The 25,099-nt window shown below is 37.9% G+C and overlaps 1 protein-coding gene across 2 annotated transcripts in view; it reads left to right on the top strand.

The window, feature by feature from the left end:
• The window catches only part of PDGFD (platelet derived growth factor D), a 257,912-nt gene that overhangs the window by 213,358 nt on the left and 19,455 nt on the right, over window positions 1-25,099 (top strand). For both annotated transcript variants that reach the window (XM_054437607.2, XM_054437608.2), the window contains exons 4-6: window positions 6,058-6,120; window positions 10,156-10,354; window positions 24,578-24,792. In XM_054437607.2, the coding sequence (XP_054293582.1) occupies window positions 6,058-6,120; window positions 10,156-10,354; window positions 24,578-24,792 (477 nt within the window). The remainder of the gene's footprint in view (window positions 1-6,057; window positions 6,121-10,155; window positions 10,355-24,577; window positions 24,793-25,099) is intronic.

Below are 25,099 nucleotides of genomic sequence, written 5' to 3'. Positions count from 1 at the left end.
GAATACGTGGGTGACACCATTCAATAAATGATATCATAAATGTTGAATAATTCCTCTTTTCTTTTATAAAGAATCCTCTTTATGAGACAAATAAACCTTCTTGATTTGTGCTAAGTACAGGTAAATGATTTGTGATCATTTACCCCTAAAGGCTTGTCTGTATATTAATATGTAGTATGTGTACACACATCCAATTCAATTTTTTCTTTTCCACTGTAGTTTTAGAAATTTACTGTTTTACTAAAACTAGATGTTTACTATGACATTTTAAAACATGTATACAAAAAGAAGAAAATAATATATCAGTGCTAACCAATACCAACTTTTTGTGAATACTTTTTCAGTCCTGCTTCATTCATATATCTGTACATTTTTTTCTAGCAATATTGTATGATATGGAACATACTCTTGTATAAGCTTTTGATTTATGAGTTCATTTTATTTTAAGGATGTTAACTGTTTACCTGTTATATCTGTTACAAGTGTGTTTACTAGCTTGTCCTTATGGTTTTACTTTTGTTTTTGATCTCTTTTAGATTTGTATAACATTTTGTATATATACATTTTGTACATATACATTTTGTATATATACATCTTGTATATATACGAAATGTTATATAAGGTGTATCGATATTTTTTTGTATAAGGTGTATCGATTTTTATGCTTTCTGACTTTAGCATTTATGCTTAGAAATATCTCTTCCACAATACACTTACATAAATATTTATCTGTGTTTTCATGTAGCACTTTAAGATTTTATTTGTACACATCTCCCCAACTTTCGAGTCTGTAACACTTTTCTCATAGAAACCAAACTATGCATCCTAAACTATTTAGAAAGTGAAGATTTGAGAATCATATCTGTGTTCCAAAGCTTAATAGTAAAATGCAGAGAATGAGGGAGCTTTGTTTCAAAATGCCAAATGATTAGTTTCACTGCCAAAATATAATTATGAACTATTTTAATGTGAGGAGTTAAGCTGAGGATAAATTATTTTAATGATATAAATTAATTTTATTAATTAAGGCAATGCAGATTAAGATGTTTATAATTATAGAATGATATATAACATTATTTGGTGGGTTGGAAAGAGCATGTAACTAAGAGATGCACAATAGCTACTTGGGTCCTAGTCCTAACTGTAGTCATAATTAGTTGGGAGATGCTGGACAACTCATTTGGCTCTCTGAACTTCAGTTTGCTCATATCAGACCCCCAGACGGTCTCTATAAGGTACAGTAAGGTACACACAGCGCCACAGTGCTAGATTCCCTACATGGACTATGGGAACAAAGTAACTAAAACATCAGCTCCTTTATTTTAGGTTGGAAGATACTACAGTTCAGGAGCAGGAGGTGAGGAAGTCAAGAGCTATGTACCAGCCTCTAGGAGCTAGTAAAGAGTTATCTCCCCTTGGAATAATTAGACATTGCTTGTAAAGCACTTATGTAAGTTTTCTATACCAAAGAACAGAAATGTTTTCTTTGTAAACTAAACTGTTAATATAATTTTAAATGATTATTCACTGTTTGTTCTGTTTTAGCGTTTCTTAAAGTAACGGTAAGGGCACTGTTCTGCTAAGAGCACCCACAAAAAGGAGTTTGTCTTCCATTAGTCTGAAGGTTGAAAATCAAGCAGTCTGCTCAGGATAATATTAAGGGTATATAACAAATAGTATGGCATAGGGACCAACCAGTCAGGATGGACACTGGCTGTAAACTACTGGCTTGCTACTAGCAAGTAGCAGCTGATCATCATCCTTATGTATACACTGGGAGCCAGAGAAATTGGAATATATACTAAAAACTCAGCTAGAAACTTGGAATAGAGTAAAGAACAAATAAACAGCATCTTTGCCATTCCGGAGTGTAATTTCACTTGAGGAAAGAGACAATCAACAATAAAACAAACTTAAAATTATTTCAGATAACCATAAACGCTTTAAAGAAAATTAAGCAGGTTAAGTAGATAGAGTGACCAAGAGTGGGAGTATTTTAAATAGAATGCTCAAAGATGTTAGATATTTGAGCAGAGAACTAAATGATGAGGAGCCAGCCATTGGAGCATTTGGGGAAAGTGCATCCAGGCAGGGAACAGCAGTGAATTAAACCTGAGGGGAGAAGAGGCTTGTCGTGTTATTTGCAGGACTGAAAGAAGGCCAGTGCAGCAGGAGTGGAGATAGTGGGAGAGGTAGGGTATCAAATCAGAGGACACCAGAGGAAAGGAGTTCATAGAGGCAAACGGTAGTCAGATCTTATTTTGCCAAATTCTAAGAGCAATGGAAAGCCATTGGAAGGTTTTAAGCAGATGACAGAAGTGATTTGATTTACCATTAAAAGAGATAATTCTGACCCTAGGGGAAGAGCTAACAGGCTGTTGGGAAACTTGCTGGTTTCCAAGTGGACTTGGGAGGTTATGGTGGAAAAGATGAGAAATAATCGTATGGTGGATTTAGCAGGTGAATCCTCCCTATACCAAGATTCCCCTTTCAGGGCTAAAACCTTGGAGGTTCGGTGTTTTATTTTTATAAGGGATGTCATTCCCTTTTATAAGCTTAATTTAAATATGTCATCTATAAGTAATGGTAAACTTCTGAAGTAACACAAAAGTTGGTTTCTTTTCAATGTCTAATATTTGTGTTGCTTAGAGAAGATAAAGTTATGTTTTATCTGGGACTTAATGAAATATTTTATCATTTGCTCTTAGTAAAATTTCAAACTGGAATCCTGTAGCCCAGACAGTGAAGAAGCTAAAAGTTCTTGTGTAACATTTGTTTAGGGGCTTGTGCACCAAAGTCCCTTTCTGCTTAAAAAAATCTTAGCAAAATATTTTTACCATGTGTCTATGCAAGGAAATGAACTGAAATCACAGAATTTACTAAGGATAGATATGAAATCTAAATAACTAAGGCTACTTCAAAGGGTGTCCTCACAGAACCATCCACCAGCACTCAGCTTCAACTATATGCATTTCCTGCTCTGTTGATTCCCCTTTTGGAAATCAACAATCCCCTTTCGTTTCATCGTTTTTCTCCCCACACACACGTTATCCAAGGCAGCTGTAACACTGTGGAAGGTCACCAACCACACAGTTTCTACTTAGAAATGAGCTTTGGTGGTCTTAGCTTTGCCAGAAAATGGGTACATGATACAGAACACATCATCTATCTCTCTAAGCATTCATTTCCTTATTTATTTATTTATTTATTTTTTTTTTCTTTTGAGACAGAGTTTTGCTCTTGTTGCCAAGGCTGGAGTGCAATGGTGCAATCTTGGCCGACTGCAACCTCCACCTCCCAGGTTTAAAAAATTCTCCTGCCTCAGCCTCCCGAGTAACTGGGATTACAGGCACATGCCGCCACACCTGGCTAATTTTGTGTGTGTGTGTGTGTGTATTATTAGTAGAGATGAGTTTTCACCATGTTGGCCAGGCTGGTCTTGAACTCCTGACCTCAGGTGATCCACCTGCCTTGGTCTTCCAAAGTGCTGAGATTACAAGCGTGAGCCACCGCTCCTGGCCAGTTTCCTTATTGTTTAAATAAGGAGATTGGACTAGATAATTCTAAAACTATTTCCAGTTCCAAGATTTTAAAACTGTCCCTCTTCTGATTTTAACACATGGTCAACATAACCCTTTACTTTGTTGTATTGCATTTTTGTGTTGATACTTCCCAAATCTATATCTCAAGGTCACATCTCTCTCATGCGGTCCATTCTCATGTAGCAAACTTCCCCCTGAACATCTCCATCTATATATAGTGTAGGCTCCTCAAACGCACTATGCCCAACATGACTCATCCTTTCCCCAGTAAGTTGTTTATTTTTCTGTATACTTTCCTCACCTCGTCTAAGCATTGCTTTCCCTTTGAGTTTTCTACCCGCCTTTTCTGCAAGAACCAACTATTTATCTTCCAAGACTCTACTAACAAATCAGCTTCCTATGTGAAATTTTTTCAAGCCTCCTTTCTCCCCAGGTACAATCACCTACTACTTTCCATGGCATGCTGAGTAGACTGGTATCAGAGCACCCACATGAGTTTACTGCACCTGTTTATTTGTGTGTTTATGTTTCGAATTCCTTGAGGGTAGGGATAGTTTTTATTTCCTCATGATCCTACCCACAGCTCAGAAAGTATTAATAGCAGGTGATTAACAAATATTGAATGAACAAGGGAAAATGAAAATTCCGTAACGTGAGGATTGCTCCTGTCATTACCTTACCTGGCATGTGTCCTCCACCAATAGTCTCATCAAGGAATGGAGAAGCCACTGGCTCTCTGGCTTCTTGCCCAATCTTATCTGCTCACCGACTTATGAAGACTCATATAAATGCCAGCCTTCATTTGATTATACACATCTTCCCGCTGTGGGAATTCAGTGTCCTTTTAGTGTCTATTCTGTTTTGCAGAGTGCAGATACCATATTTCCTGTTTTTTTTCTATCTTCCCTAGGATTAAGATTAGAATAATGAGGCCAGGCCCAGTGGCTCATGCCTGTAATCCCAGCACTTTGAGGGGCCGAGGTGGGTAGATCACCTGAGGTCAATAGTTCAAGACCAGTCTGGCCAACATGGCGAAACCCCATCTCTACTAAAAATACAAAAATTAGCTGGGTGTGGTGGTGCACACTTGTAATCTCAGCTACTAGGAAGGCTGAGGCAGGAGAATTGCTTGAACCTGGGAGGCAGAGGTTGCAGTAAGCTGAGATCATGCCACTGCACATCAGCCTGGGTGACAGAGTGAGACTCGGTCTCAAAAAATAAAAAAAGTGATTAAAATAATGATGTCTAGTCAGTTTTTTTCTTTCTTTCTTTCTTTTTTTACTCTAAGTCCCGGGATACATGGTGGTTTGCTGCACCTATCAACCCATCATCTAGTCAGTTTCTAATACTTGTTCGTTCTTTGAACCCCACATTTGACTCGGTTCTCTCTCAGTAATCAGCTGAAATTTTATTAAACACAGGACATTTATATATAAACCAGCCTCATCATAACCAATTAACAAATGTACTTCCAGCTCCTCAAAATGTTAATGAAATTTACACCTGATACTAAGCTCTCATTCAGTAGGTATGCTTGGATAAATAAGCTGTCAGACTAGAGTGGCTGAACATTTCTCAGCATCCTCTCAAAACACCTCCCACTCCCCGGTAAGGCTGGAAGATATTTGCCAAAGTGATTTATTTTAGCAAGGTCAGAAAGCCATCTGTGGATTGTAAAAATGACAGAATTAGTTTTCCTTCCCTTAATGTTTTTTAAACTTCCTGGTGCTGTAGTAATTAACATGGAGGTCACATACAAATGGGAGACAAGTTTGCCTTTTAAGAGAAGTTTTTTCTGTGTGATCTATTGCTATCACACATCCACTAAGGCTTATCTGAGATAACTAATGTCTTCAGATCTGCCCTTGACCTTTCTTCCGCAAATGGGCAGTACTTAGTCACTACCAGTCATTTTCTTCCCCTGCCGTCCTTCCTTACATTTGTTGATATAGTCAGGAACAACCCCTTGGAAGTTAGTGTATCGTTGAAAAGATCACCAATATTTTGGACCAGGTCAGCAGGCAAGATTGAACATAATGCATAAACTAGTTTAAGCCAACTATGTGTCAATAATGATGATAATTGTTATTATTCTTTATCAAACACTTTATTCAGTGCCATTGGTAATTACATAATTAATGCATTCAATTCTTAAAACGGCCCTGTAATGTAAGGATTCCATACTAGCCACTTACAGCTGAGGAAAGGAAGGACTGGAGGGGTTGTCAGTTGTCTGTGGTCACACAGCCAGTAGATGGCCAAGTTAAAATTTGCATTCCTGCCTGTGCCTTTTCCATTTCACCAGTACTTACAAGAAAATGTCCATGTCTTGATGAGAAGGGTTCTTGAGGAGGTGTGCTTAAGACAAATGGTGACCTGTTCAGCAGGAATATAGCCCTATTTCTGTTGTCACTTAGTTGGAAAAAGATTCAGAAGGCTGAGATGTTGAAACTGTGCACATAATGAATTGAACAGAGGTTTGACTGACTCACATAGATGTTTCTTTGCCTTCCAGGAAGATTTCCAACCCGCAGCAGCTTCAGAGACCAACTGGGAATCTGTCACAAGCTCTATTTCAGTAAGTAATTTATTACTCTGTTGCCAGCAAAAGAAACGGATGGAACAGCTAAGGTCAACCCCAAAAGTACTTCACCTGCATTAAGGACCTGTGGCTTGACCAAAAGCTAGATCTCAAACAGGATGTGTTTCTCCATTTCATTCAGGTTACAATGGATTGTGTCAGAAACCCTTTTCCCTGTGTGTCAGAAAGGTTTCCAGGAACTGCCAGTATAGCATGGTAGGAACTCATGCTAGGCAATAACTTAAATATTTTTCATTTTCAGAGCAGAGCATTCCAATTAAAGGTCTGTCCAAACATATCAAACATATCAAACTAGTTCATGGCCCACACTCAAGTGGAGAATTTCAAAATAGCTTTCGAATATTCCTGGGGAAAATGTTAACCTTTGCATTTTCAAGGGTCTTTTCAGACTTGAAAAATCCCAATGTTTACAGTAAGATAACTTAAGTGCAAATCAGGCATGTATTCTATTTTACTTGGATATAAAACATAACTCACCCTGAAGCTGTAAAATGGTTCATGCTCTAGTTTTTCTCTAAACTTAGTCATTTCTCAGTATTCAGTCTCCTTGTCTACTTTGCACAGAAAGAACAGACCTTGTTTTCACCAATCCTGTGTGTGGCACTTATGTAGCAATAAAATACAAGATAATAAATGCAATTGTTTACTAAAAGGTCAAGAACATAGAGAAAGCTTGCCCATGGTTCTGAGTAGGTCCGTGTGGCTGAGTCAGAGTTGTTGTTGTTTTTCCTAAAATTGGTATGTTATCTTTTTCTCTCTGGAGGATTTTTTAAAAACTCTTTCATATGGCAGGATTCCCTCCACTATGAATTATGTGACTATTTAATTCACCTGGTATGGATGCTGGACTAGAACCTCATCTGATCCAAAAATCGGAGAGCTCTTTGACAGTGATAATAAGTGTTTTGTGTGCTTTCGACAGTCCAGAATACATGCTCTGAACCTAACTTGGTGTAGGCAATCATTATCAATTAGATGAAAGTCAACACAAGGCAGATATGCTGAAGAGGTGCTCAGGCTAAGCAGGAGGGTCACAGTAGAGGCTGATAACTCAAGGCAGACACCAGAAGTTTTTGCAACCTTGACTGAGGGTCATGGGATGCTGTAGCTTCTCAGGCACCTTCGACATGATAGCTCAGGGTTGTCTAATGATTCTTGCCCCAACCACAGAATTACAAGCCTTAAAGGACCTTCAACAAATTAAGAATAACCCAGGTCCCTTAAAAGAGAGGCATTGTCTCATCCTTTTGGAGTATCTGGGGAAGTTCCCTGGGTCCAGATCCACTGCAAAAGCTTCTCGTTTGAGTTTCAAGTCTAGGCGCTGCTTAACTCTCTTGTAAGACCAGAGCAAGCTAGTTTCTTTACTCAGAACTCCATTGTTCAAGAACTTTCTGGAGCAGGAGCAAGAGTCATTGGACCTATCATTAACTTCTGTTTAAACCATACTGTGTTTTTGTTGAAAGTGGTTTTCCATTTTCAGAGCATTTCTTTTTTTACAAACTGTTATCATTTTAAAGTAATGCAGTTAACTTCAGAATTGATTTTTATAAATACATGACAAAAGCTGAATGAAATCATATTTACTGTTCAGCTGAAGGAGACACATTCAATTAGTTCTTTTTCTCAAAAATAGTTTTAAAATATTTACCTCAGAAACCAAAATGTTCTTGTAGTCTTATTAGGTCACCTCATCATTCATAAATATTTCCTCAGCCGTCGTTGTTGTTTCTGTCAACTTCCCTAAATCAAAACTTGAAAACAGCAGTAAAGCTCATACACAGGGACATGTTTGCATTTTACCTATGGTTTGGATTGACTCTTCAGCCTCATGTTCGAAGAGATTAAATTTCCCCCTCCCTTCTAAGGGACTGAGAGTTCCCCACAGCTTTCTCTGAGAGAGAAGTCTGTGTACACGCTACATTCTAGGCACTGTTGGGAGCCAACCTGGAAAACTCCATGCAGCCACTTTCCCCAGAGCTGTCACAAGAAGCTTTCACTTGCGTGGGAATGACTTGATCGATGTCCCTGTTTTTATTTCAAAAATGAGGGAAGCATTTTAATTTCAAAGATTTTTTATGTGCTGCCATGCTTCTAATTTGGTCAGCTCATTTTGAGTTTTTTGGTTCTTAGACCCACACTATTGTGACACAAGGCTGCTTATAAACCATCTGGTGCATATTAGCCAGATAGACTGTAGATTATCTGACAATACAAGTTAATGAGGATTTGGAATTATAGTCCTGAATTATAAGTCTTCCACCTCTAGCATGTGACCTCAAGAGAGATGTGAAAGACAGAAATGATGTGTGTCAGTCAGGGTTCAGCTCATATCAAGCAGACACACACACACACACACACACACAGACACCCACACACTCACCTAGATTAAAGAGACAACCTATCAGAAACAGAAGGAACAAATATGGCTGCACCCAGATGAGAGCTATATAATATCAACAATATGACTGTAGAGGGCATCTTTAACATGGCTTGAACTGTGATTAAATCTCTGGATTCTTCCGTAATGTATGACAAAGACCATGCCTCCAGATAAATGATCATTATTATCTGGATACACCTGAACAGAATACAGAGTGGACTCATAAAGTAATGAATGTAGCATGGCAGGAAAGGTTTGTTCAGAACTTATTTTAACAAGGATGACTGAAAATTAGATGTATGGTTTCTTGTAAAAGAAAAAAAAATAGAGCTGGCCTGACACATTCATCTGTCTATTTCGCCCTCTCACCCAACTCCCTTGACTTCCTTTTCCCTACAGGGAATATGTGAAAACTGCTCCTGAGTTATACCAATGGTAGATTAATGCTTTAAAGCCTCTTAGTTGTGTGAAGAGGGACTGTTATTCTGAGAGCAGATGATCATCAAATCACTTAGCAACCTTTGGACCTTGATTGGTTAAAGAGAGACAACATTGCCTGAGAGTAAGGTTATAAATTGTGGGCTTTGCTGTCTGGGACTCAATAGCACATAATTTTTATTGATTAGATACTACAGTCAAATCTTAGGAAAGCAAGTTTTCATTAATTCCTATTTTCCCTTAGTGATAGGAGATATTTGCCTTTAGGGGATTGTATTTGTTTGGTAGTTTCTTTAAAGACATTTAAAAATCATTTGAGGCTGTGTGCTCTCTATTTCCTTATTAATGGGTCATGAATTTTAACAGAGTTGTTTGAATCATGGCTCATTTACCTCTAGATTGTACAAGGGTTAGTGAAGTAAGTGCTTGGAAACCTCATGTGCCATGTATTCCGTGGCAAAATACATAATCCTTTCCAGGCTTTCAATGATGTTGTGTTTCTCATTTAAAGAGTCTTCCTGAGAAATTTTAAGGGCGACTGGGATCACTAGCAAACTATAGCACTTTAAAAAAATGTGTTCCCCATGTGAATCCTCTCCTTTTAAGTCAAGAGAGCCAGTTTCATGGCTAATTATCTTTGTCGACAGTAAATAATTTGGCGAAAGTGCTAGATTTTATGAAAATGTCTCCAGAGTAGATTCGTACATTGCTCACACATCATCTGCAATGCCAGGTGACCTGTAAAGGGGGGATGTGGAGATTAAAAGTGGGAGAGTGGAATTAATTATCAAAACTAATGTGGAATGAGTTTGAAATTTTGATTCCCTGTTATTTGTTGTTATGTGGATGATTTGGGACCATGAACCAAGAAACTGGATGACTTAATTTAATATATTTCTATCTCATCTATATTTTTAGATGATTACTAGATGATTACAGTTAAGATAAACTGGAAGTTTTATGATCTACTTGGATTTGATTTACAAAAAAGCGAATGACTATCTTTTTAGTAATTAATTGATTTTTATCCAAGAATATGGCAAGACAATACCATGTTGTTTTTACATGGCATTCAAACGTATGATGTCTTATACTCAGAAGCCTGTTTATGTTCCTTCCGTATAGTTGAATGACTGTTGTATTTCACAGCAATGGACTTTTTCTGAGTACACTGAGCTGTATGTCACTCTTAGGGGGTATCCTATAACTCTCCATCAGTAACGGATCCCACTCTGATTGCGGATGCTCTGGACAAAAAAATTGCAGAATTTGATACCGTGGAAGATCTGCTGAAGTACTTCAATCCAGAGTCATGGCAAGAAGATCTTGAGAATATGTATTTGGACACCCCTCGTTATCGAGGCAGGTCATACCATGACCGGAAGTCAAAAGGTAAGAGACAGAGACTTGTGCATTCTTCATAAGCAGATAGAAATCTTAACAGTACAAGCTGAGTATCCCTTATCCAAAGTATTTGAAACCAGAAGTCTTTTGGATTTTGGATGCTTTTTGGATTTTGGAATATTTACATTTATACTTACTGGTTCAGTATCCCTAATCCAAAAATCTGAACTCCAAAATGTTCCAATGAGCATTCCCTTTGAGAATCATGTTGGTGCTCAAAAAGTTTTGGATTTTGGAGCATTTCAGAGTTTAGATTTTTGGACTAGGGACATAACCTGTAATAATGAGTAAGGATTAGCAGTACAATATATTTAACTCACTTAGATCAGGTGGTTACTAAAAATCCATCGTCATATTTCACAGCGCTTTCAAATGAAGTTCTGCATTTTGCCCAAACTGTGTTTTTTTGCATCAGAGTCAGAAGGGTTTGGTCCAGTGAAAGATATATAGGTCATAGTTTGGAGCTGGATGAGATCTTATAAAAATCATCTGAACCAGCTTCTTATTTATTGGCAAGCAAGGCATTATTTTACAGTGGAGAAAGCCAAGTCAGAGGAAGTAAGTAATTTGCCAATGTCTGTGTGGTTAGTTAGCAGTGAAGAAGAATGAGGATCCTGATCTCTTGCCTACAAGAACAGTGCTTGTGTAATTGATAGTTTTGCCTCTCTGATAGGTGTGAAGGTTGGTTTAGTCCAGGGATGTCAGTGTTGGCAGGAGAGAACCCTGTTGAAGCAACAGCCAGAACTCTGTTGGAAAATTTCAACTCTACCTTCTAGATCTGATATCTACTTGGTGCCTGGGTGGTTTATGTGCTTGAGATATAAATGTCTCAAGGCAAAGGAAAAGAAGGTCTGGAATAGTTTAGAGATGCGTGAGAGCACATATTCAATTAGAAACTTCAGGGGAGTACAATAAGGGGAGAACCGAGAGGAACATTCAGGCAGAGAGAACATCATGAGTTAAAACAATGCTTAAACTAAAAAAAATAATATCCAGGTCTTACATCTGAGTGATATGATCTTAGGATGAGAATGTTTATTGGCATGTAAAACTCAAATTAATAAAGATATGAAATATAGTTGCCTCTTATTGAATAAAACAATTACTTCTAGTCTGTTACGTCCTTGCTTTATTTGATAAGTTTTGTTATAGTTGAAATGTTCCCTAAAAGGTCTTGAAAGGCTGGTTTGCATTGTAGATATAAAGGTATTTCACCAAGATACAGCTTGTAATATTAAGAATACTTTTAAGAGCTGTGAACCTGGACTGCTTTAGCACAACCATTTGTAACATTTGGAACAAAATGACTAATCAGTTAACTCCTGCCTGGGCCTTCTGCTTATGGCTTAGCTAAGAGGGGGACAAGAAAGTCACTGGTGGCCCTGGTGTTATGGAGATACGCCATGTGCAGATCACTATAGCCCTGAATCTCTCCAGGGCTCAGATTGGATTCAATTTAAAGAAAAAATAGCTTTTCTGTAAGACATTGCTGTGTTTGGATCTCTACTAGGTCAACTTAAAAGAAAGTAAAATATGCACATGTTTTGAAAACCCCAGAGGAAATTTTATATAAAAATAGTATTGGACAAACGAGCAATAAAATCTGACTCTGTCTTCAGCAATTCAAGGGACAGCCCTTCTTGGCATCTTTTTTCTGGAAATATTAAAATTTTGAAATCACCTAAATCCATTACTTTTTTTCCCCCTAGAAATTGTGTTGAGTTGGAGGCAGGAAGCCTGGATTCAAATTCTAACCCTGCCACTTACAAGTTTTGTGATTTTTTTTTTTTTTTAGCACGTACTCTGATCTCAGTTTTCTTATTGGCAATGTGTGTGCAATAACACCTACTTCTGGGGACTGCTTCTGGTACCATCAAGAGCACCTGACACTTCATACGTGTTCAAAAATTGTTAGCTAGCTATAGTGACTTAGAATTCTGAAATATGTTTGCATTACTTCCTTGGTGAAGCCTACCTTGTCCCTTGTTCTGTCCGTGTGATATCTACCCACCCCCTAACTTGGTAAAGTTAGGACCACTTAAGACACCATCTCACTTTGTATGTCCTACTGCTGCACTGTTATTGTACCTTTGTGTTTCCTCTAAGAGGATCTGGGATCCCAGTACCTCCTGTGGTTCTCCACTCTGGCTGAATATTTAATAACTGAGGGAGCTTTGAAAACCTTCAGATGCCTAGTCCCACCCCAGATACATTGACTCAGAATCTCAATGGGGTGAGACTGGGATATATATTGATATTAATTATGGTTCCTAGGAGAGTGATCCTTAGAGACAGCCAGTATCAAGAAGCACTACTTCAGAGATTGTTCATCCTGTATCTGCACTACTTGCAACAGTCTCTGACATATTTTAGATGCTCAATTAATGTTTGTGGGATTGAATATATTACTAACCCAGTGTTAGCCTATTTCTAAAGTTTATAGAAACCACCCCATAGACTGGAGAGGGTAGCTTTATTAAAAGTATCTTTGGTTACCGAAATAACCTTCCAAGAGCATTCAAGGTGACATACTACTTGATGTTTGTGACAAAGTAAACATCCTCTCTCTCCCCTGCTGGCTTAGGTTCCATTTCTTAATCTCTTGTTTAGAATGGCCCTAAGGCATTTTTGTCCCATTTAATTTAACCCTGGCAAGTCACCACCGTCTCTGTTCTTGTATAAACGTGCCGACTTAATTATTTATCATTCCACTGATGCTGAATCACCTGCATGTATCACAAAAACAAGGGAAGTCAGGTTTAACATTTCAGCTGGTATTTTCTGCTTTGAGAAATTAAAAATACAAATTCATGGCTTGTATCCCAATGTATGAGGAAGGGAGCAGTGAATAAACAGTGAAAACAGGAAAATAGCTATGGATAATGGAAATCTATTAGGTGTCAAATAAAACTTTGCCTTTTCAGGATCTCCAAAAAGTCTCCTTCTATCAGTATAATAATTTCTTAATGATGTTGTGCAGAAAGAAGCTCATCATTTATGAATATCTTTTGAGCACCCATTCTTCTGATTTGTCCAGACAGATGGAAAGTGGCATTTTTCATGATTTCAAAGAGCAGGATTCTAAGATGACATTTGAATGTGAATATACAAAACACAGAGTTTTATGAACTCTGAAATAGAATGCAGACACACTGAGTAAAGAACTTATAATGAATCAGGAATATTTAAAGTATGAAGGCTCATATTTTACAATTAAATGATGTGTTTTGCTTCTTTTTATTTAGTAGAAGGGAGGTGAGGTGGTAAGTGAGCTTTTTGTTCTCTTCAAGAAGAGAGGTGAAAATGGCAAATGCAAAAGAACAGTAAAAGTTTTGGTGAGGAAAGAGAGAGAGAGGAGACAGATAAAATTACCAAGTATTGAAATCAGGATGTCAATGCAATAATGTCTACATTTTTAAAATTCACAAGTAATAGATAAGCTCAAACTTGTCTGTAAAAGCTTCTGGAGTGAAGATAATATAACAAGTTAATATATTCAACTTTCAGTTTCCTAGGGGGTAATGGAGAAAAGGGTAGCATTTATAACTGAAATCTGTAGATAACTGTAGTTTCAAACCTAATTTTTGCCAGTAGTTTCAGCCTCATGCTTTTAACCTCAAAGCTGCCCAGAAGTTAATTTTTTAAAAATGTTTTCAGTTCAAATTGCATTTACTTTTTATGGTAGATATTCTAATGAGTATAGGAAGTGTGCATAAAATTAGGTGAAATTATATGGGTATTCTTTCTGTAAGCTACATAAATACTCCTTAAACTGCTGCGTTACCACTGCAGTTTAACTAAAACTAAACTACAATTCATTTAAAACATATGCCTATGAATTTAAGGACAATGTATATTTATTCAAGTTCATAGCATAAAATTCAACATTTCTAAATTAAGAAATGATCAGCCCTGACTGGACATTAACTGAGAGGTGATTTATGGAGATAAACAATATAAGTAAGATCTGTTCTTTTTCTTATTCCAGGAGAACTTGACTTTCTAGAATGATAGTGTGTTCACCAAAGAAAAACCCAAGACATAATGGCAAGGAGGGAAACCTGTTTTCAAGGCTTGTGTTGTGATTAAAATATGAACAAAATTATTGGGGCGTTCCAAATTAATAGTTTTAAACTATTAATTAAAATATATTGTTCTCCAAAAAGTAATCATTTTTAGATACACATGCTAAAATTCACATCCACTCCTCTTTTAAAAAGTGTTTTAGACTCGACACAGTGGCTCACTCCTGTGATCCCAACACTTTGGGAGGCCGAGATAGGCAGATCGCTTGAGCCCAGGAGTGCGAGACCAGCCTGGGCAACATGGTGAGAACCTGTGTCTACAAAAAATACAAACGTTAGCCATGCGTGAAGCATATGCCTGTAGTTCCAGCTACTCAGGAGGCTGAGGTGGGAGGATCACCTGAGCCCAGGTAGTTCAAGGCTACCATGGGCTGGATTGCACCACTGCACTCCAGCCTGGTCAACAGAGTGAAGACCCTGCTCAAAAAAAAACAACAAAAAAAAAGATATTTTAATGTTGAGTGCAGTAAACATCTTGATATTAAATTAGTTCCAAATGATAACATTTGAAATATGTGATCTTTACAGACTCTAAATGGTTAGATGTTACAACTCTGGAACAGTTACCAACCCATTTCCAAGGACCTAATACCAATTCTATTATTTTCTCCATGACATTTTGCTCTAAGATCTAAAACATTTGACTCTAATTTGCAAATTATTTACAGGTAAATAACTAGCATAAGAAACAGAAATAAATGAAATAAATGTTTTATATCAGTATGTTTTCATTTGTTCTGAATTCTCTTGTCAGGATACCTTCTTTAAAAAAATTTTATCATTTATTACTGTTTCTTTGTCATGCCACTGCATGCTAAACAGGAGGACACAAGTTTTGATTTTCCAAAAATGATTTCAAATGTAGGAAATTATTCAGAGAGCATTAACACATGAACATATTTTAGAAACAGTGCTTGCAGTTTTCTCTGTCTGCCTATTTGTTACCTGGGTTAAGAATTTGCCAAAAGCCTTTAGCCAACACCAATGATGAGTCAGATCAGTCAGTCTTGAGATATCTGTAATTACTTCTCTGTAAATTAAGCAGGTACTGGTGACATCGATAGATAATAGAAATTAATAATAATTTGTGTTGCTTATTAATGTTACATTATTGTAATAGTTTCTATTATTGAAAGATGGTTAGCTTCATTGAGTTTCCTGAACCATGTGGTATATTTGGTACCTTTACCAAGTGGAAGTTTTATTTATCAATATTAAAATTGTTTGGCATAAATTTAATAGAAATAGGGCAAAAGAAAGAAGGATGTTGCAGTGGAAAGAGCGTGGACTTGAGAGTCAAACTAACTTGTAATAAAACTCTAACTCAAATCCTAAAATCAGTAGCAGTGGCCTTGGAGAAGTCACTTACAGACCCCTGATTCTCTATTTTCTTCACTTTGTAAAATGGCTCTAATTATAAGCACTTTGCAAATTTGTGTTAGGATTAGGTGATAAAAGAGTATCTAACACCCTCAATAAATGATAGGTACTGTTATTATTTGAATTGCTTACAAAACTCTGCACAGAACCAAGGTATTTCTATTAATTGCTCTGCTGTCTTCCCCATAAGGCTCTAAGATAACCATCAGTAATCTGGAGAGCCTCACAGATAGTATTTGCAAATATTGTCATATTTAAGTATCTGTATAATCAGTGTACTCATTAAAAGTTTACAGAATTATCTCCAAGTACTCAACTTTTCTGATACTATTTATCCAGAAATTTTCTGACACTATTTTGCTTATTGGATGTTTCTTCTGCTAAGCTTTTCTTTTAAAGACTTTTGCCACCGTTTATGACTCTTATGATTTGTAAGTATCTAGCTGCCTCACTTATTCTGTTTGCCAGCAAGCATTCATAAAAACCATATTGTTGTTTATCATGTTGTGTGTGTCTACGAGGGCACACACATGAAATATTTTAAGAAAATCTCAGCACTGGGACAACTTTCAGTTATTTTTCCTCCTGGTGCCTGTGCCACCTCTGCTTTTATCCTAGATGCAGTTGTCCATCTTTGTGGATATCCTAACCCCACCTTCATTATCAAAGTTATTCCCCTCATCTAGGCATGTCATTCAAATGCAAATCAATAGGAAAAATCCATTTGACAGTGGAAAGCCTTAGGTAACTTTTAGCATCTGGATGAACAAATGTGCATTTTCCACAGCAATTACTCTTGTTAAAGAGAAATGTGTGTTCCTTGTGTTTTCTGTGCCAATTTTATTCTGTGAAGCACTGGAACATTATTATGGGATTGTTTTCCTTTATGCCCCACTAGACTTAAGGAGACACTACACTGTTCCTAGAGCATATATGCTTGTAGGCACTGCTGCTGCTGAGAGATCCAACTCACTGAGTGTCTTTACTTGCTGATATAGTTATGCATTGTGTCCCCACCCAAATCTCATCTTGAATTGCAATCCCATAATGCCTATAATCCCCACATGTCAAGGGAGAAACAAGATGGAGATAATTGAATCATGGGGATGGTTTTCCCCATGCTATTCTTTTGATAGTAAGTGAGTCTCACAAGATCTGATGATTTTTAAAGGGCAGTTCCCCTACACTTGCACACATGCTGTCCCTCCTGCCACCATGTAAGACGTGCCTTTGCTTCTCCTTCGCCTTGTGCCATGATTGTAAGTTTCCTTAGGCCTCCCAGGCAATGCATAACTGTGAGGCCATTAAACCTCTTTTTTTAATAAACTACCCAGTCTTGGGTGTTTCTTTATTGCAGTATGAGAAGAGACTAATACACTTGCAAAGGATAGTGTTATGTCTGATGTAATCAAACTGAACACAACTGATCATTGGCTTTTTGTATTTAGTTCAAGGTGGGCATGGCCTTCCATTCCTTAGTAATCACCAATTACAGAATCTCAGCTCCTTCTAGTTTTAGGTGCTTCTGATTTAAACTTCCTTCTTTGCTCTGTGTTACTCACTTCAATAATAATGTGGGCATACCTACTGAGAGCTAGGATTTAGACCTGTGCTTCAAACACTCAAAACTCATTTAATCTTAACAAATTCCTTGGCAGGAGCTACCATGGTTCCCATTTTGCATAGTAAAAGAAAAAAATTCAGGAAGTTTCTGTGAGAGCTAGAAAATAGAGAATCATGACATGAACTTGGCCTTGTTGGCTGCAAAGTTCATGCTGTGAGCAACTCAATGGTGTTTAAAGCTCAGGGATTCATAGTCTAGTAAATGAGAAAAAGAAATTTTAAGACCTTCATCTCCTAACGTGTTTTTTTAAAAATTTTTCATTTCAGAGATACACTTTATACATCACCCCAGGTCATGAATTCCCATGGTTCAGAGAATTGCTTTATCATGGTATCACTGCTTTCATGGCTGATTCAATGCCTTCCAGATATTCATTCAATCGTCCATTGATTTTCCAGTACATATGTGCTGAATGTCTACTTACGTCCAGTGGCTTTAGGCAAGTCACTTAAGTCCTCTGCAACTCAGATTCTACATCCATCCAATGGGAATTGTAATATCTAAGATGAGGGTTTGCTGTGAGAATTAAATGAAATCTGATTTTGTGAAAGTATCTCACAAAGTGCTGGATACATAGTAGTTGCTCTGTAAATTTGCATTCACTCATTGCTTCACAATGCTTCTAAACCTTGAAAATCAGGAATTGTCTGATGAAGAATCTTTTACTGTGATTTAGGTTAATTTGTGTAAAAACAAGTGGTTAATGTTTTTATTCTTTAGATATTAAACCCACATGTGGAGTCATGAAATTCAGTGTCTTTCATAATTTTCAGTTAAAGTATCCTGATAGTCCCTCATTAAAACTTATAAAATAATTGTTCTTTCCAGATTTATTTGCACTTCTGCATTGGGATTGAAATGTGAAAACAGTTTTCATAATTATGTGCTGATTTATAGAAGAGGGTATCTGAAAATCACAGTGAGGTTGTAATATTCATAAGGATGAAGACTTCTCCTGGCGAATTTATGAACCTTGAGAAAGGCTGAGAGCCCCTGGTTGCTTGGTACAAAAATAATACAATTATTCCTATAGTCCCCTCACCTCCCACCCCACCCCAAAGCATCATAAACCTAGTGCTGCATCATTAAAGGGAAATGTTTAGCACTTTTCATAACAGATTATGGCACTGTCTCCCATTTGACAAAGGCAGTGTTCCTTAGCACCTTGATGTTTGCATCTGAGAACCAGTCTTCTCAAGACCATGCTCTACCATGTGTGCCACTCCTTCTATATTTCACGGATCTTAGTGCCGTCATCTCATGCATCTTGGTTCATCCTTGGCAGAGCTGGTTCTAAATCCTAGTTTCTTAATTCTAACCTAACACTTTCGCACTACACCACATCCTACACTAGTCTTGAGATAAGATCCAAACATTCAACATATAAAGTATTAATAATACTCTATGCATTCCTGAAAGATAGTTGGAATTGTTTTGCCTTTGTGATAAAAAATTAAACTGAAAAAATCCATGGCTTATCTGATTCATTCAGGTAGTAATTATTGAGTGTCTATTTCTTGCAAAGGGAATCTGGCACAAAGATGATGTTGTGCTTCCTTCAGCAGCACCTTGTTCCTAATCGTTGAAGTCAAATGGTTTTAGAAGTGACCTTGAATGAGCTGCATTTGGTCCTTACACTAGGGACAGGGTACTAGAAGAGAAAGGATAAAAAGATGATTAGCTCTCTACCTCCAACAACTTTTTTAGTTCAATAGAAGAGAAGCACCTGAATATAGATGCTTCTTAACTTTTGATGGGTTTACATCCCAATAAACACATTGTAAGGGGAAAATATAGTTAAGTCAAAACCACATTTAATACACATAGCCTACTGAACTTCATAGCTAAGCCTAGCCTACCTTAAACATGTTCAGAACACGTATATCAGCCTACAGTTGGTCAATATTATCTAACACAAAGCCTATTTTATGATAGAGGTTTAATAGCTCATATAATTTATTGAATACTCTACTGAAAGTGAAAAACAGAATGGTTTTATGGGTGCTCACCATTAACATACACAGCTGAAAGCACCATCAAAATTAAAAAAAAAAAATCATGTTGAACCGTTGTAAGTTGGACTATCTGTAAAGAAAACAAAACAAGGTCTATGAAGTAAGTGTTATAATAGAGGGCAGAAAAAGTGTGGTGAGTACATAGAGAAGGGGTCATAGGAGATGTAGAGTGAATATGCCTTTTGACTTGAGCTCTAGAAGATTAAAATAATATAGCAAGCTGAGATGCCAGAGAAAGCAAAACAGAAGAACAAGATCATGGTTTTCAAAAACATCATGGACCTACTTTGAGTGCTCATTCTCCACATGCCATCACCGTGTGGTAAATATGCACTAGTATGTAGGCTGCTGCTGCATGCCTGCTAAGAGTTTATAAAGAACTTTAGCATTATAAAGGCTAGACCTTGTAACAACAACAATAAAATGATTACTGATGCCAACATGGCGAAACTCCATCTCTAATGAAAATACAAAAATTAGCTGGGCATGTGGCACACACCTGTAGTCCCAGCTACTCGGAAGGCTGAGGCAGGAGAATTGCTTCAACCCGGGAGGCGGAAGTTACGGTGAGCTGAAATCATGCCACTGCACTCCAGCCTGGGCAACAGAGTGAGACTCTGTCTCAAAAAAAAAAAAAAAAAGGAAAGGAAAAAAAAAGATTACTGGCTATCTTCAAGGACATGCAGCAGTTTAATTGGATTCTCTGACAGTCTGTGGATGATCAAGAGAAAAAAGCATGTGATGCATCTATCAGAATAAAGATTGATGAATGGCCAGCACAGTGAAAGTCAACTGATAACTTAATGTTTAGAGACTGACTCAAGGAAACCATCCTCTTGTTGACCAAAACAAGCAGTAAATTATTGTGCATGTGGAGAACAAAGGTGCTTTCCTATGTTCAAAGTGAGGAGATTATTTTGTTTCACAATGAATTTTTGTATTCACAAAAACAGACTTACCTTTACATACCTTGATTTTGACCCAGTAAGGCACATTTTGGACTTCTATCCACCAGAACATGTAACTTGTATAAAATAATAAATATGTTTCACTTTAATAAGGAATAGATTTTTAAATTTTTATCTTAAGCTGATCACCACCCATGTTGTGCTTGCCAAGTATGTGAAATATTATATTGGTTTTATCTGTCCTACAGAAACTAGAATCTCTAGGATACTGGCATTTGTTCCCACTGAGGACAAATCATTGCTATCAATCCATTCAGCTCCTAGATGAGGCAAGAAAGGGTTCAAGGAGAAATGAGGACAAAATGAAGAGTGTGCGTTGGCCAAAGTCCACTCAGTTCAGATAAAAGGACGAAATGTTATATCACAATACCAAAGACAAAAGTAGACTCTGAATAGCTGCCTGGTTTATTAGTCAGAACTGAATAGATGGATGAGGATACACAGGAGCTCATGCTTGGGTATGTGTATTGATGACATTGTGAAAATGACAGGTTAGTGCCTATGGCTGCACCTAGGAAGCCAGGTCATTTGCACAGCAAGTGGTCCTCTGGTGGAAAGACTTCAACATGGCTTGTGGAAGCTGCTCTCTGAACCCTCCGTCAGATCTTCACACTGGGCTCATATGTACAAAAGGCATGAAGAGGCCTGGATTCAAACTCTGGCTCTACCACTGACTGGTTGTATGGCTGTGGACAAGTTTTTTGTTTTTTTTTTTTCTTAACTTTTCAAAGGCTCAGTTTCCTCAGTTGCAAAAGTAAGAGTAATGATTGTATGTAATTCATAGCATTTATGAGTATTTCATGCACTCGTGAACACAGCACTTAGTAGTCTAGATGGCCAGGATCAAAAAGAACAGGTTGACTCTCCTTCCTCCCACACCTAATATTAGAAACTATAAAAGGGTGTGCATTCACATCCCCATTCTAGAGCTCAGATTCCAGCATTCTTATTACATCTCAAAGCACCTCTGTGATTAGGCTGCACCTAGAGGCAGGGGCTGCAGAAGGAAAAGTGCTCCTCTGTGCACTGTGCAGCACCCCACACTTGACCAGCATGTCCAGAGGAAGTCGTTGAGGACAGGGGAGGCTTCTCAGCCTTTCCAGAAAACTGCCTGTATGAGGCCCAAAAAACTTAACTGATGTCAAGGAGCTTTGATAAAGCAAGACTAAAATCCAAAATGACAGAAAAAGAGGGATTATTCCATGGTGTAGACTGGGATGAAATAAGGGACGTTAGTTGAAATTAGTGGGCCCTTGAATTAAATTTGGAACACCCTTGCTGCTCTGAAATGTTCAGCTATGGAGACTGACGCAGGAATGGAAAGGGCAGCCCCTCTCTCTGGGTTGACACCACTTGGCCTGTCTCCCTCCCGGAAGTCTCACTCCAGAATTCTCCTTCTAACCCAAGCACCAGAAACCTTAATTGCTGCTCAGCCTCTGTCTGGCTCCCTGCTCTGCTGCACTGGCTTATCAGTCTTCTTTGACTGGAAACTCAATATCCCCTGCAGAAAGTCTGCAATCACGCTTTGAAGTTATTTGCATCCAGTCAGAACAACCTTTCAGTTCTAGTTCTAAATTGAGTGCCTCGGTGGTTTCAATTGCCTGATATGTAGGGCAGGTGGATTCTACAGCAGTCACACTGGGCCACAGTTCTTAGTGACACTAGTGAATTGATGCATAAAACTGACAGAATTGTGAATCTCCTCATGGTGTGTAAGAAATGGAAGTAACCAATGCTAGTCAAAGAGTTATACAATGTAAGGAGTTTGGTTTCAAATAGAATGAGGCTTACATGCCTTCTCCTGGTTTGTGGAGGGCACTTTGGAGTTTATTGGAATTCCCATAGGGAAGGCATGCTGTACTTTGTCTTGGGTGTCTTCTGAAGATAAGGATGTGGCCACTCACCACCCAACCCCCATTCAACATCAGACAGGAAAGTCCAATATAGCCCTCATAACATTTGTCTTCTTCCTTCAACTAATGGCTTACTGACCATCCCTCTATTCTGCTTAAAGTGACAGAGACTATGGAGCAAAAGGGAGAAAGGCTTCAATTCCAGTCTTACCATTTACTGTTAACTCTTAGCAAATAATACTCACTTCAGATGGGTGGGGAACAACTAAATGTAGTCATATCGGTAATGTTATGACATAGTTCAGCAGAGGGCTGAACTAAAGCAGAGACTCAGTGCTGCTGCTTGCGTCCTGTCCCTCTCTGCCCTCTCACACATCACGATCCCTTCCTACAAATTGTACCTCTTTAGTCTTCCGTGTTAGACAAATATCTTCCCATTATCACAAGCAGCAGATTTGGCCCTCTACATCAGCCCTGTCCACAAGCCCAGGAATGCACAGGCCAGCATCAGTATTTATCTCAAGGTGACACTTGCAATGGATGATTGCCGCACTTCTTAATCCATTTATGTAATCCTTTCTGCTTTGCTTGCAGTTATTTTCAGGGCTTTAGCAGCAATAAAATGGTTCCTTTCCCAAGACAGAGTTCATTCAATTTAAATCTGGATTGATTATAGCTAAAGTTATGACATGTCTTTACAAAGGAAGAAAAAAACAGCAATAAATTATGCGCAGTGATTATTTGGCATTTATTTAGTTCCCACAGTATCCTGTGCTCAGCGTATGACAATTGCGGATAAATCCCTGCCCTTGAGAATCAAAGCACAGTTGTAGATATAAAAAGACAAACAGGGATGCAGTTAGTGGACTCATGGTCAACACTTGTTCCTGCAATTTTCCTTAGATGCCTTCTACTGACACTGTCCTTGACTTTTGACCTCTACTCCCAAAGGCTTTTTTTTTCTTCCTTCTCCTTAAGCAGTTTTGGTTTAAGCCTAAGACATTTACCAGGGCTAGAGTTTAGAATGAACATGGTGATATCTGCCTAACATTCGTGAGATTCCTTCTGTGGTGGCCTGGTGCACACAAGGGCATGCATTGGGAAGTGGTGGTGGGTCCTGTGCAGACAAAAGGACTTGCTTCTAACTGTGTTCTTGTGAGAAGATACTCATGTATGTATGCACCAATAAGAGGATTTGGCTGCCAAATGGATGGATAATTGGATGGACTTTGAGAACATGAAATCAAATCTAATTTATGTAACACAATAATACAAATTGAATTCAAGTAAATATTTATGACTTAGCTTTGAAAATATTGTGGTGCTTTTAGTTCATAGAAGTCCCACTGACCATATCCCTTGATAATCATTTATACGGAGTAATGTCCAAAGAAGAAAAATAAGGAGGGAGAAAGATGTAGTATATTTTTAAATTTTGTCCATTTGACTTTAAAGGAAAAGAATGTGAGAGGGGGAGATTCAAATGAATCAAGATTAATAAGAATAGCTGGCATTGAGTGCCAGGCACGTTACATTCAATTCTTCAAATGATTACATGTTATAGATGAGGAAGCAGAAGTTCAGAGCCATTAAATAACTTTCCAACTAAAAGGAAACATAGCCATGATGTGAATGAAGGCAGTTGTAACTTGACTGCGGCTCCCAAGAACTTAACCACTATGCTATACTGCCATCTAGGACCCAGTGCACAAATATGCACCATATTCACCCACACAAAAAAATCATATTCTCTAACATGTTGATTAACTTTGAAGTTAAAAATAAAACTAAAACCCTTTTCTTTATTACATTTATGTGTGAAATTTCACTGCCAGGTAAATATAATACAGTGGTTGTCCCTAATGTGTCCTAGATATAATTTAAATTATATTTAAGTGATGGCTTACAGTCAGGATTTATTTAGAATGAAGAAGCAATTTATTTTGTCTTTTTGAAGATAAAGGCAATTATTTTAATTTGCCAAATGTTTCACTTTCTTTCCTCCGAACTTTTTTTGCATAAAAAAGATGCAAGGAAATTTGAACCAAGACATGAATTTTAGCCAAGGTTTTTGTTTTGTTTTGTTTTTGTTGTTATTTTCAAAGGGCAGATGGGATCAAGAGAGAAACTAGGTCTTTTACTTTAGGTTCCCAGTAATTGAGAGCCTGAGGATGGATTTAATCCCAGGATTAAGGTTGTCCTCACAGAATCTTCCCACTCTATTCCCCAAAACACACATGTGCTTACTGTTGTGTTTGCTTACACAGTGCGTGTATTTGCTTACAGTTGACCTGGATAGGCTCAATGATGATGCCAAGCGTTACAGTTGCACTCCCAGGAATTACTCGGTCAATATAAGAGAAGAGCTGAAGCTGGCCAATGTGGTCTTCTTTCCACGTTGCCTCCTCGTGCAGCGCTGTGGAGGAAACTGTGGCTGTGGAACTGTCAACTGGAGGTCCTGCACATGCAATTCAGGGAAAACCGTGAAAAAGTATCATGAGGTATGTCATTCTTAGATTTCTTGTTGCAATGTTTAATCTGTAGAATTCAGGAAGACAGGGCCATTGCATGCAGTTGTTCAGGTTGTTCACTGCACAAGGGCACCCAGCCAGGGTTTGATTAGGAGCAGAAATTCTACCCACAATAGGTTTGCCAAGCCAAGTGCCCTGATGACAGGTTAATCCTATCCTGACGAAGGCACTGCTTTTTCTAATTTGAGCAATAAACCATGTGGATCAACATCAACCTTGTTAGAATATATAATCAAATATGTGATATAGTAATTTCAGAGCTTGACCTTGCCAAAAG

The sequence above is a fragment of the Pongo pygmaeus genome, chromosome 9, assembly GCF_028885625.2.
Source record: "Pongo pygmaeus isolate AG05252 chromosome 9, NHGRI_mPonPyg2-v2.0_pri, whole genome shotgun sequence".
Lineage (NCBI taxonomy): Eukaryota > Metazoa > Chordata > Mammalia > Primates > Hominidae > Pongo > Pongo pygmaeus.
The sequence above is the reverse complement of the archived record's forward strand: the minus strand, read 5'-3'. Positions and strand labels throughout refer to the sequence as shown.